Raw genomic sequence first — 14,385 nt, forward strand, 5'->3', positions numbered from 1 at the left:
TCTGAACGGGGCCCGTAGCTATCCGTGGTGCTGAAATTTGAGGGTAAGAATCCACCCATTTTTTCGCCATATAGCATTGTGATATATAACGACTTATTGTTGGTAGCTTAGCTGATTGGAGAATATAGAGTTTATTGATAACATGAAGGTAATTTATATTTTAGTTTTTATTGGTTCACTATATAGTACTGTGAATAGCTCAGATGTGTAGTCATTTCTGTGACCAGTCACTAGCTAATCACTCAGTTGTTTCAATGCTGGATTCGCCTAGTTATTTCAATGCTAAATTATCCTGTTTGATTTGTACTAAGGGCCTCGGTGAATCTGTATGCTCTGACTTTAACGTAGCTATTTCTACAGCAGGTACAAGCTCTATTTCTGCAGCAGGTACAAGCTAATCACTCACCTATCTCAATGCTAAATTCTATGCTAATTCCATTGTCAAGATGTGTATGCCTTAACTTAGCTATTTCAATGCTAAATTCTATGCTAATCCCTTTAACAATGGGTGCCTCTGCGGGTGTGTATGCTTTAACTTTTAACATAGCTATTTCTGTGACCAGTCACAAGCTAATCATTCAGCCATTTCAATGCTAAATTATATGCTAATTCCTTTGTCAAGGCGCTTTGTTCCTCTCACACAGCTTAAAGGCCGTATCTGAACGTGGCTCTTTCACTCCAGCGCTGTCCTACCAGACAGTCTCGCCCCCTTCACCTGATGAAGGCCGCTTGTGTTGTGGCCGAAACGTCGTGAGAATATTATTGTGTTATTTTATTTTATCAATTTATTATTTTATTATCATTCTACGTGACTTTACCGAAAGAACCAAAGAAGATGAATCATTGCAGTCACGAAAGCTTTAAATCGAAATTTAACCGCCTCTTCGGGGAGGGATTCCACACATCCTTTAGATCATTCAACAGACTTCGGGATAAGAAGGCTCAACTAATCGAGTCTCTCACCTTTCTGAAGAGATGCCGCGACTCTAAGGTAATACCAACCGCATTTACACTAACCTCTGCTGTTGCAACTTCTCTCAATGCAAAACGAATTCTAGCTAGAACTAGCTTCGCTCTTATCTCGGAAAAAATCAGACTTACACGCACCGAACTCGATCAGTTAGACAAGACACTCTACAAATCACACTTAAAATTGACAGCAACAATGTCTACATCGGATTGGGAACATGTAGACAATATGACTACCTCTTCGGCTGCCACTATGTCGAACAAATGTAGGGACAATTTGATTTCCAAATTCAATCACCTCTCCAGCAAAAAATCGGATCCACACACCGAAAAGATAGACGTCAACAAAGTCGTAATTAATCGCAGTAACAGTTCCATTTCTGATGGTCTGAAATCCGTTTTAGCTAAAGGTCTAAACTTTGCTGTCACACCGAAACACTTACCGGTTAATGATATCATTGCCCATGTCGACGTTGCACTCAAGGGCTTGAGTCACATCTCTGCAGACGTAGCAAGATCTGAAATCGCTGCAACCCTCAAAAACGCTAAGTTGCCACCCAGCAACATCAGCAAAGACGAACGTTTTGAATTATCTCAATTAAAAAATAGGGACCAAAACGAGCAAAATAATTTCCGATTCAACAGCATTAATTGATGAGATCAAACAGTTCTCGTTGAAGCCCTCTGCTGCCAGACCACCAAGATTATATGGCCTTCCAAAGATACACAAAGAAGATACACCCCTTCGTCCCATCGTCTCTACTATCAGCTCCCCCACCTACAAACTGGCACGTTTTCTTGCTGATATACTGCGACCTTTCACTGGAAAAACCACCTCTGCGGTACTAAATTCTACTCACCTGGTATCGACAATCAAAGGCATTTCCCTGTCCCCAAACGACCTGCTTGTCAGTTTTGATGTGGTGTCCTTGTTCACCAAAGTCCCGGTACCTGACACCATCGCTATCATTGAAGACCTGGTTCATCAAGGACTGCATACTGATGTACCCCCCTGGTGAGACATTGCTTAACCAACACTTACTTCACCTGGAATGGAACTTTCTACAAACAAACTGAGGGCACCCCAATGGGCTCCCCCCTATCTCCGGTTGTAGCCAACGTATTCATGGAAAAATTTGAAACTGACGCCATCCAGACTGCCACTCTACGCCCGACCTTATGGAAGAGGTACGTTGATGACACCTTTGTCATCTGGCCACATGGCCAGCCTGCTCTAGACCAATTCCACGACCACATCAATTCCATACACCCAGCCATCAGATTTATCATGGAGGTCGAAAAAGATGGCAAACTACCCTTTTTGGATGTCTTAATTAAAAGAAGACATGATGGTTCAATGAGCCACTCTGTCTACAGGAAAGCTACCCATACAGATGCTTACTTGAAACCGGATTCCCACCACCATCCATCCCAGAAAAACTCCCTCATCAAGACTCTATACCATAGAGCCCAATGCATTTCCGACCAGGAACACATTACCAGTGAACTCAAGCACGTACACCAGGCTCTCAGGGCTAATGGCTACTCCGACTACACAATCCGCAAAGCCATCACTCCAGTCATGAAGAAGGATCCTCTTGTGGAGCCACTCAAAACCATCACCTTACCCTACATTGCAGGGGTCACTAAAAAGATCTCCAAAATCCTGAACAAACACAAGATCCAGGTCCGATTCAACACAGTACATAAAATCCGTGATTTAATTCCATCTGTAAAAGATGCTGTTCCAGACATACAGTACCCGGGCGTTTACAAACTAAAGTGCCTCTGTGGTAGTAGCTACATTGGAGAAACCAAAAGACATATCTCGGACCGCATCCGCGAACACAAAGCAGACTTGAAACACGGTAGGACGAACTCCTCTGCCGTGGCAGATCACTGTTATAATTCAGTGGGCTCACATGACATTGACTTCTCCAAGACGGAGGTTCTTTGCAAACCAACCGGCTACCATGAGAGATTCGTTCATGAGGCCATTCACATATACAAGCACAGAGACAATTTCAACCGAGAAGATGGATTCAGGCTTAGTAACCACTGGAAAGATATTTTAAATCATTTCTGTTCTTAATTAATTGTATTTTTACGATGACCTTCAGACCGCAGCTCTTTCGCCAGCATTGCCTCTTAATACCTCTCACACCACGGTTAATGGTATAGTTTTACAATATGGAGCATACTAGGGCCTCGCAGCTGTCTCTCTCCCCCTCCTCTGTTCCGACCATGGACGAACTCGTCCGTCTGAACGGGGCCCGTAGCTATCCGTGGTGCTGAAATTTGAGGGTAAGAATCCACCCATTTTTTCGCCATATAGCATTGTGATATATAACGACTTATTGTTGGTAGCTTAGCTGATTGGAGAATATAGAGTTTATTGATAACATGAAGGTAATTTATATTTTAGTTTTTATTGGTTCACTATATAGTACTGTGAATAGCTCAGATGTGTAGTCATTTCTGTGACCAGTCACTAGCTAATCACTCAGTTGTTTCAATGCTGGATTCGCCTAGTTATTTCAATGCTAAATTATCCTGTTTGATTTGTACTAAGGGCCTCGGTGAATCTGTATGCTCTGACTTTAACGTAGCTATTTCTACAGCAGGTACAAGCTCTATTTCTGCAGCAGGTACAAGCTAATCACTCACCTATCTCAATGCTAAATTCTATGCTAATTCCATTGTCAAGATGTGTATGCCTTAACTTAGCTATTTCAATGCTAAATTCTATGCTAATCCCTTTAACAATGGGTGCCTCTGCGGGTGTGTATGCTTTAACTTTTAACATAGCTATTTCTGTGACCAGTCACAAGCTAATCATTCAGCCATTTCAATGCTAAATTATATGCTAATTCCTTTGTCAAGGCGCTTTGTTCCTCTCACACAGCTTAAAGGCCGTATCTGAACGTGGCTCTTTCACTCCAGCGCTGTCCTACCAGACAGTCTCGCCCCCTTCACCTGATGAAGGCCGCTTGTGTTGTGGCCGAAACGTCGTGAGAATATTATTGTGTTATTTTATTTTATCAATTTATTATTTTATTATCATTCTACGTGACTTTACCGAAAGAACCAAAGAAGAAGAAAATTAGAGTATGATTAAATTATGTGAATGTCACATGCGATATATCGTAGGTGCTGAACCCATCGCAATAAACCCGCGACGGCTTTAACGGATACATTATGTTAATGAGCCGCCAGTGACTGGGCGTAGCTTTGCCCAAATAAGGATTGGCACTGGAACGATATCGGCAGTGACGCAGGCGGAGGTGACGTCACGCTCAAGAGCGCAGTGGACGGGTGAGGGATGAATACCTTGGTGACATGACGTCACTATCGAGGTACACCTCCCCCTGGCGTTTCACGCCAATGAAGAAATGCTGAGAGATGACGTCACAGAGCGGGATTGGAGTTTAAGTTGATTTAGATTCATTTTCCATTGCTCCCTCCCTTGGGTGCGTGGGCTCAGCTACAACAACAACGTGGACATTATTGTGTATACAGTGTGTGTGTACACTGTGTGTGTGTACACTGTGTGTGTGTATATACTGTGTGTACAATGTGTGTGTGTGTACACTGTGTGTGTACACTGTGTGTGTATACTGTGTGTGTGTATACACTGTGTGTATACACTGTGTATGTGTACACAATGTGTGTGTGTGTACACTGTGTGTGTGTACACTGTGTGTGTGTACACTGTGTGTGTACACTGTACACTGTGTGTTTACACAATGTGTGTGTACACTGTGTGTGTGTACACTGTGTGTGTGTACACACTGTGTGTGTACACTGTGTGTGTACACTGTGCGTGTGTACACTGTCTATGTGTGTACACTGTGTGTATACACTGTGTATACTGTGTGTGTGTACACTCTGTGTGTGTACACTATTGTGTGTACACTGTGTGTACACTGTGTGTGTACACTGTGTGTGTGTGTACACTCTGTGTGTGTACACAATGTGTGTGTACACAATGTGTGTGTGTGTACACTGTGTGTGTGTGTACACTGTGTGTATACACTGTGTGTGTGTACACTGTGTGTGTGTGTACACTGTGTGTGTACACTGTGTTTGTTTACACTGTGTATATACACTGTGTGTGCACACTGTGTGTGTGTGTACACTGTGTGTGTACACTGTGTGTGTACACTTTGTGTGTGCACTGTGTGTGTACACTGTGTGTGTGTACACTGTGTGTGTGTACACTGTGTGTGTGTACACTGTGTGTGTGTACACTGTGTGTGTACACAATGTGTGTGTACACTGAGTGTGTGTGTACACTGTGTGTACACTGTGTGTGTACACTGTGTACACTGTGTGTGTGTACACTGTGTGTGTGTACACTGTGTGTGTACACTGTGTGTGTGTGTACACTGTGTGTTTACACTGTGTGTGTGTACACTGTGTGTGTGTACACTGTGTGTATACTGTGTGTGTACACTGTGTGTGTGTGTACACTGTGTGTTTACACTGTGTGTGTACAGTGTGTGTGTGTGTACACTGTGTGTGTGTACACTGTGTATATACACTGTGTGTGTACACTGTGTGTACACTGTGTGTGTGTACACTGTGTGTGTACACTGCGTGTGTGTGTGCACTGTGTTTACACTGTGTGTGTACACTGTGTGTGTACTCTGTGTGTACACAGTGTGTGTACACACAGTGTGTACAGTGTGGGTGGGTGAGTGGGTGAGTTTGGCGCAGTAGCGGGTACAGGTGGTGCATCAGCCAGTCATCTCAGCCGTCTCAGTCAGTCGACCCGTGGCACCTGCTGGGCCTGCCCCGTGACTTCCTGCCAGCGGGCGTTCGACCCTTCACGTGGCCTCAAGGTGCACCTAGCCTGGCAGAAGCGTCGTGGTGGCGTCACCGCCACTTAGTGGCGAATGGCGGTTGTTGTTGTTGGCAAAAACAACTCCTTACCTCCGCGTGGTGCCGGACGGGCAACGTTGTCGTGGATAGTGCTGTGGGGTGGAGGGCCAATTCCAATCGGCCTCTTCTCTCAGGGCATTTGCGACCACCATAGCGGCTAATTAATTGAAGGTGGAGGGGCTGGTAACCCCTCCACCTTCATTTACTTAATTGAAGGTGGAGGGGTTACCCACTCACCCACCCACTCACTCAGACACTCACACATCCACCCACTCACCCAGTCGCCCACCCACTCACCCAGACACTTACCCAGACACTCACCACCCACTCACTCACCCGTCCACACACATCCACCCACTCACCCAGTCGCCCACACACCCAGCCACTCACAACAATCGCCACTAATTGGCGGTGACGTCACCACGACGCATGTGCCAGGCTCACGTGGTTAGCAGTAATTAATTAATTAAGCCCCTCTCCACCTTCAATTAATTAACCCCTCCACCTTCAATTGATTACCGCTAACCACGTGACCCTGGCACAAGCGTCGTGGTGACGTCACCGCCAATTAGTGGCGATTGTTGTGAGTGGCTGGGTGAGTGGCTGGGTGAGCGAGCAGGTGAGTGAGTGGGTGAGTGGCTGGGTGAGCGAGCAGGTGAGTGAGTGGGTGAGTGGCTGGGTGAGTGAGTGGGTGAGTGGCTGAGAGATTGGGTGAGTGAGTGGGTGAGCGTGTGGGCATCTGGGTGAGTGGGTGGGTGAGTGGGTGGTGAGTGTGTGAGCGACTGGGTGAGTGTGTGGGTGGGTGAGTGAGTGGGTGAGTGAGTGTGTGAGCTGAGTGTGTGGGCGACTGGGTGAGTGGGTGGGTGAGTGGGTGGTGAGTGTGTGAGCGACTGGGTGAGTGAGTGTGTGGGTGGGTGAGTGAGTGAGTGGGTGAGTGAGTGAGTGTGTGAGGTGAGTGTGTGGGCAACTGGGTGAGTGGGTGGGTGGATGAGTGGGTGGGTGACTCTGTGAGTGAGTGAGCAACTGGGTGAACAACTGGGTGAGTGTGTGAGGTGAGTGTGTGGGCGACTGGGTGAGTGGGTGGGTGAGTGGGTGGTGAGTGTGTGAGCGATTGGGTGAGTGTGTGGGTGAGTGGGTGAGTGAGTGTGTGAGGTGAGTGTGTGAGCGACTGGGTGAGCGACTAGGTGAGTGTGTGGGTGGATGAGTGGGTGGGTGACTGTGTGAGTGAGTGAGCAACTGGGTGAGCAACTGGGTGAGTGAGTGTGTGTGCGACTGGGTGAGTGAGTGGGTGTGTGTGTAGATGAGTATGTGAGCGACTGGACGAGTGAGTGTATGAGTGGTTGGGTGAGTGTGTGGGTGGGTGAGTGGCTGAGTGAGTGGGCGAGTAAGTGAGCAAGTGAGTGGGTGAGTGGGTGAGCCAGCAGGTGAGTGATTGGGGAGTGGCTGAGTGAGTGGGTGAGTAAATGGGTGGGTGAATGTGTGAGCGACTCGGTGAGTGAGTGGATGAGTGAGGAGGGGTACTGCGGAGGGTGGTGGGGGTGTACCAGGGGTGAGGGGTAATGATTATTATACAGGGCGGTACAAAAGTCAGGACACAGTTTCTTGGGTTTCTCTTTAAGTTTATTGTGATTTTTCGAGTTTATATAGTTTAACACGTAGCAGGCTTTCGCGACCAATATTATTCATAATAAAGGTTTTTGGGTAAGATCGCGTTATTTATAAATGTGTCGTAACCCTCCACCACCTGACACGGCCAATCAGCAAAAAAAGTGTCACGTTGACAAAAGACAAATAATTCACTACTTTAGCCCACCGGTGTGTTGAAGAGTGAATCCACAACATTTACAGTTTGAGTAGTGTGACGTTTCGCTGGTAATTACATCCAGCATCATCGGGCAATTCGCCAGAATGGTAAAGCCCTCTCCACTTGCTCCCGGTCTTAAATAGAGCAGCAGCAGGGTGACGTCATCATTTAACTCATATCAGGTGCAGTGATTTGAGGCTGAGGGGGGGGGTATTGTAATTATATAATCGAATAGTAATCAGTCAATGGTTATGATTAGTAATGAGTTGTAGATTAGCAATTAGTTGTAATGTGTGTTAGTAATCCGTTAATTAGTATGTATTTCCCCTATAAGGAATTGTAATATGTATTATTTAATAATACGCTTCCAGGCCGCACTAAGCCTGTAGCTGTCAGAGCGATTAAAGTTATTTTTATTCCTCTCAATTTCAATGGATTCTCTAATTAGTCTTTGCCAGCAATAATTAGTTTTACACAACACTTCAACGTTATCAAAATCAATTGAGTGTCCTTGTTGACAAGCATGTTCTGCCACTGCCGACAGTTGTGTTTGAGATAATTTTATATTTCTCTGATGTTCTTTTAGTCTTACGCTCATGTTACGTACCGTCTGTCCAATATAGCATCTGCCACATAAACAATTAATCCGATATACACCTTCTGTTGATAATTTAGGTAATGCGTTTTTAGTGTAAGATACTAGTTTTTGAATTTTGTGTACTGTACCAAATCTTACTGTAATGTTTTGCTTTTGCAAAACACGGGCTAATTTGTCAGTTACTCCTGAGATATATGGAATTTTTATTGTTTTAACAATGTGATCGCTTTCAGCAGTATTGCTTTGCGATCGTGATTTGGCATTCAGTGCTCTGTTGATTTGAGCATTATTGTAGCCATTCTGTCCTAGTGCGTCTTTAACGTGTTTGATCTCTCTCACTAGACTCTCTCCATCTGACACTGTTTTAGCCCGATGTATCAGCATCTTGATAAGAGAGGATTTCTGAGCTGGATGATGATGTGAATCTGCATTCAGATAGGCATCAGTGTGCATTTGCTTTCTGTAAACGCTGTGTGTTATTTTATCGTTTAGGCCATGTCCAAGCAAAATATCTAGGAATGGGAGTGTGTTATTCACCTCCATTTCCATGGTGAACTGGATGGCCGTGTTTTGTGCATTGAGATGATTTAGAAAATCATTAAGCGTATCTTTACCATGTGGCCAGACAACCAAAGTGTCATCCACATATCTAAACCAAAAAGATGGTTTTAATGTGAATTATTTGTCTTTTGTCAACGTGACACTTTTTTTTGCTGATTGGCCGTGTCGGGTGGTGGAGGGTTACGACACATTTATAAATAACGCGATCTAACCCAAAAACCTTTATTATGAGTTTATATAGGTCGCTCTGCTTAAACGCGTCTCTCTCTCTCTCTCCATCCATCTCTGTCTTCACTCTCTCCCTCTCTTCATATCCCCTGTAGGTTCGGGCCCGAGCGAGTTCCTGCCGGGGATTTGGCTCTTCAGGAGTTGATTCCCCCCGTGACTTTGTCGGCACGAGGCGACCGCGCGGAGCGTCAAGGGCTCCACCGGGCCCCAAGGCGCCGCCCCAGCACCACCGTAGCAGCCAAACCACCGGTGCTCGGCATGGCCTGCATGAAGAAGGTCCTGCCGGACCTCATGTTGCGCACGGGGTACAACATCGTCCGGGAGAGCAGACAGAGGAGGTTCGGACCGCCGCCCGACTGGCGGGGGCCCCCTCCCGCCCGTGGCTGCGAGGTGTTTCTGGGGAGGATCCCGCGCGACCTCTACGAGGATGAGCTGGTGCCCGTGCTGGAGACGGTGGGGAAGCTCTACCAGCTCTGCCTCGTGACGGGGCACAGCGGAGAGACCCGCGGCTACGCGTTCGCTACCTACGCGACGCTCGCCCAAGCCACGGATGCCGTCAAGAAACTCGACAAGGTAGAGATCCGTCCCGGACGCCGCATTGGAGTCTGCTTCAGCGTGGACAATCGCCGCCTCTTCATTGGGGGGCTGCCAGAGGACAAGAAGCGAGCGGAGGTGATGATGGCGATGAGCGGTGCCACGGAGGGCGTGGTGGACGTCAAGATGAGCGTCTGTTGCTGGGACAAAACCCTCAACCGAGGCTACGCGTTCGTCGAGTACGGGAGCCATCGCGCGGCCGCCATGGCCCGGAAGAAGCTCCTTCGAATCGCCTTCCGGCCGTGGGGCCGGACCGTCAAGGTGGACTGGGCCATCCCGGAACGGGCGGCCGCGGCCGCGGCGGCGGCGGCGGCAACGGAAGACGTGGAGGAGACGGAGCCGGCGGTGCCAGACCTGCTGCAGCCGGAGTGCACGGCCACAGGCAAGGCCGCCCACAGCCTATTTGGGAGCAGGGGGGCACGCACGTGGCTGTGGTGGGTACCTCTCCACCTGCGGCCCATGCCCGTGGCTCTCGAGGCGCTGCCAGAGGCGGCCGTCCTGTCGTGGGAGGGGCGGCTGCGGATGCTGTGCTGGACCACCGGCGTCAGCTACCCGACCTTCGAGCTGCACGCTCACTCGGGGCCCGGGATGCCCGCGGGCCTCCTCTATAAGGTGTCGGTTCCCGGGATGGGAGAAGGCGCCGGCATCTTCCCCGCATTTCTGAGCTCAAGCGAGGAGGGAGCGCGGGAGGTGGCGTGTCAGCTCATCCACAACATCCTCAGCGATGCGAATCCTCTGAGAATGTGCCCAGCCCCCGCCGCGACACCGCCTCCCAGCCGCCTCTTCCAGGACCTCTCGGCTTAACCCGGCTCCTTCCCCATGACCCGGCAGGCGGTCGCCATGTACTGTACCTGCATCAAAAGCGACGTGTACCCGTAGCGACATGTGTCCATTGCAGCGGCGTTCGTCAGACCGCTGACGATGTTCTACCCACGAGCCCTCACTTAGCGTTCACTTTGAACCTCACGTCCATTGCGGCGTCCAAACTGCAAATTGCCCGGCCGCTCGCTCTCCACGTTCACGTCCCCGCACGCTCTCCACTCAGCCATCCGTCCCCTTTCCTTTTTACCTCGTGGGGGGGGGGGACCACCCCTGACTTCGTTTGACTTGTCGCTCCTTCTCACCGGACCACGCGCCGCTACCTCGCTCGCTACGCACGTCTCACCAAATGACTCTCCACGTTAACGTCTCGTCACTGTGCCGGCCCTTCTTGGCCACGATTCCGGATGGCGGTGTGACGGCGACGGAGAGAGATGTCGGCGAACGGCGACACGCCAGGACCCGGGACCCCACGCACGAGGCCCGAGCTCCGGGGCCGCTCCCCCTTATATCCCCCCAGGCGTGGCTAGGCCTCGCCTCTGGCCACGCCCTCTCGTGTAACCTTCCAGCAGGTTCCACGAGAGGGCGTGGCCAGAGGCGTGGCTAGGCCCTGCCTCCGGCCACGCCCTCTCATGGAACCCTTCGAGCAGGTGACCGGAGTAACTCGGCTAGCCCCACCTGTTGCCCTTGCCCCAGATGTGCCTCCTTCCCTGATTGGTTGTTACCTCTGTGGCCGTACCCCTGAAGCCCTTGCCAGGCCAGCAGGTGTCACCCTGTCAAGTCAGCAGGTGTCACCCTGTGATGTCAGCAGGTGTCACCCTGTGATGTCAGCAGGTGTCACCCTGTGATGTCAGCAGGTGTCACCCTGTCATGTCAGCAGATGTCACCCTGTCAAGTCAGCAGGTGTCACCCTGTGATGTCAGCAGGTGTCACCCTGTGATGTCAGCAGGTGTCACCCTGTGATGTCAGCAGGTGTTACCCTGTGATGTCAGCAGGTGTCACCCTGTCATGTCAGCAGGTGTCACCCTGTGATGTCAGCAGGTGTCACCCTGTGATGTCAGCAGGTGTCACCCTGTGATGTCAGCAGGTGTCACCCTGTGATGTCAGCAGGTGTTACCCTGTGATGTCAGCAGGTGTCACCCTGTGATGTCAGCAGGTGTCACCCTGTCATGTCAGCAGGTGTCACCCTGTCATGTCAGCAGGTGTCACCCTGTCAGCAGGTGTCACCCTGTGATGTCAGCAGGTGTCACCCTGTGATGTCAGCAGGTGTCACCCTGTGATGTCAGCAGGTGTTACCCTGTCATTACACTTTAATGAAAACCGACAACAGAATCCTTGAAGAAAAAGACTCATTCAGGTTTTTTGACATGTCGACGCCATTTCGTTTTTGAAAATGCACCGGAGAAAAATATATTTTGTTCACGTCGCATTCTGATGTCAGAACATTTGATTGTTTATCAAATTGAAAAACCCTTGAACAACTTTGCTGCACACGGAGATGTCCGTGCACCGCCTCGTTTCCACGGCCTCTATCCCGGTGCCATTTGTATTTCAGTTCTGTTCCTTCACCTGAAGAAGGCTACTTGCGTTGTGGCCGAAACGTCGTGATTTTTGTTGTTTTATCTTTTTACTTACGTGGTGACTTTACCGAATAGAACCAAAGAGTACACATAGAGCTGTTAAGAGTTTGATGTTTTATTGATTTTCAGTTTAGGTGTTTTTTTCCGGTAATGTTTCTGTTGTTTATGTTTCAGTGGAAATAAAGTCCTTTAAAAGTATCTCTCCACTCTCTCTCTCCACTCTCTCTCTCCACTCTCTCTCTCCACACTCTCTCTCTCCACTCTCTCTCTCTCCACACTCTCTCTCTCCACTCTCTCTCTCCACTCTCTCTCTCTCCACTCTCTCTCCACTCTCTCTCTCCACACTCTCTCTCTCCACTCTCTCTCTCCACTCTCTTTCTCTCCACTCTCTCTCTCTCTCTCCACTCTCTCTCCACTCTCTCTCTCTCTCCACTCTCTCTCCACTATCTCTCTCTCCACTATCTCTCTCTCCACTCTCTCTCCACTCTCTCTCCACTATCTCTCCACGCTCTCTCTTCACTCTCTCTCCACTCTCTCTCCACTATCTCTCTCCACTATCTCTCCACTCTCTCTCCACTCTCTCTCCACTATCTCTCTCTCCACTATCTCTCTCTCCACTCTCTCTCTCCACTATCTCTCTCCACTCTCTCTCTCTCTCTCCACTCTCTCTCTCTCTCCACTATCTCTCTCCACTATCTCTCTCTCCACTCTCTCTCTCCACTCTCTCCACTATCTCTCTCTCCACTATCTCTTTCTCTCCACTCTCTCTCTCCACTATCTCTCTCCACTATCTCTCCACTCTCTCTCTCCACTCTCTCTCTCTCCACTATCTCTCTCTCCACTCTCTCTCTCCACTCTCTCTCTCTCTCCACTCTCTCTCCACTCTCTCTCCACTCTCTCTCCACTCTCTCTCTCCACTCTCTCTCTCCACTCTCTCTCTCTCCACTCTCTCTCTCTCCACTATCTCTCTCTCCACTCTCTCTCTCCACTCTCTCTCTCTCCACTCTCTCTCTCCACTCTCTCCACTCTCTCTTCACTCTCTCTCTCCACTCTCTCTCCACTCTCTCTCTCCACTATCTCTCTCCACTCTCTCTCTCCACTCTCTCTCCACTATCTCTCTCCACTATCTCTCTCTCCACTCTCTCTCCACTATCTCTCTCTCTCCACTCTCTCTCCACTCTCTCCACTCTCTCTCTCCACTCTCTCACTCTCTCTCTCCACTCTCTCCACTCTCTTTCTCTCTCCACTCTCTCTCCACTCTCTCTCTCCACTCTCTCTCTCTCTCCACTCTCTCGGCCGAGTCTCTGCCACTTGTGGTTCTCAGTGTCACACGCTTGAGATCCTTCTTGCCCTCTGCGGTTCTGTGTGTGACCGACGACGTGTGTGGAGAGCTGAACGGTAGCGGTTAGCGCTACACTGCACCACGATCCTGGCGACCCAAGTTCGATTCTCACTCGCATCCAACATCGGTGACGATTATCTGAACCGGTCCAGGGCCTCCCCTAGGTCGACTCCGCCTCAAATGAGTACCTGGTGCGGTGTGTAAACATCGCCACTAGGGAGACAAAGGCGGCCGGGCGTGGTGCTTGCCACCCACCCCCTCGTGTACCGTGCCGGCCTTATAGGAGCTCGCTAACAGCACTTGCCCCTACAGTCTGTTAAGGCTATACGGGGGATCTTTGTCTGTGCGCGGCACGGTGAGTGTGTGCAGCGAGTGTCTCTGCTGGGCGTATCAGAAAGCAACGAAAATAAGGACAACTTGGCAGTCACACAGACACAGACACACACGTGCAGAGACAGACACACACATGCAGAGACATAGACACACACACGCAGAGACACAGACACGCAGAGACATAGACACACACGCAGAGACACATAGACATACACGCAGAGACAAATAGACACACAGAGACACATAGACACACGCGTAGAGACATAGACACACACGCAACCACAGACACACACACAGAGACAGACACACAGACACACACAGAGACACATAGACACACACACGCAGAGACATACACACGCAGAGACAGACACACAAGCAGAGACACAGACACACACCGATACAGACACACACAGACACACGCCGAGACAGACAACAACAACAACCGCCACTAAGTAGCGGTGACGTCACCACGACGCTCGCGCCAGGCTATGTGCACCCTGAGGCCACGTGAAGTGTCGAACGCCCGCTGGCAGGAGGTCACGGGGCAGACCCAGGTGCCACGGGTCGACTGACTGAGACGACTGGCTGATGCACCACCTGTGCCCCCTACTGTGCCAACTTGCTGTCCTCAACGGATGGCACCTCAGCCAGCCACTCACAGTGGGTGACTTCC

The 14,385-nt window shown here is 49.7% G+C and overlaps 1 protein-coding gene across 1 annotated transcript; it reads left to right on the forward strand.

Moving 5' to 3' along the window:
- The first annotated feature begins 6,467 nt into the window (after positions 1 to 6,467).
- On the forward strand, positions 6,468 to 10,863 carry LOC142909685 (putative RNA-binding protein 46). Its single transcript, XM_076059821.1, has 2 exons — positions 6,468 to 6,508; positions 9,140 to 10,863. The coding sequence occupies exon 2, from the start codon at positions 9,303 to 9,305 to the stop codon at positions 10,440 to 10,442; it is 1,140 nt and encodes a 379-aa protein (XP_075915936.1). The 5' UTR covers positions 6,468 to 6,508; positions 9,140 to 9,302; the 3' UTR covers positions 10,443 to 10,863.
- Positions 10,864 to 14,385: the final 3,522 nt, after the last annotated feature.

The sequence above is a fragment of the Petromyzon marinus genome, unplaced genomic scaffold (genome assembly GCF_048934315.1).
Source record: "Petromyzon marinus isolate PM22_M1 ecotype Great Lakes invasive population unplaced genomic scaffold, UKy_Petmar_22M1.pri1.0 PM_G_Scaffold_131, whole genome shotgun sequence".
NCBI classification, from domain to species: Eukaryota; Metazoa; Chordata; class Hyperoartia; order Petromyzontiformes; family Petromyzontidae; genus Petromyzon; species Petromyzon marinus.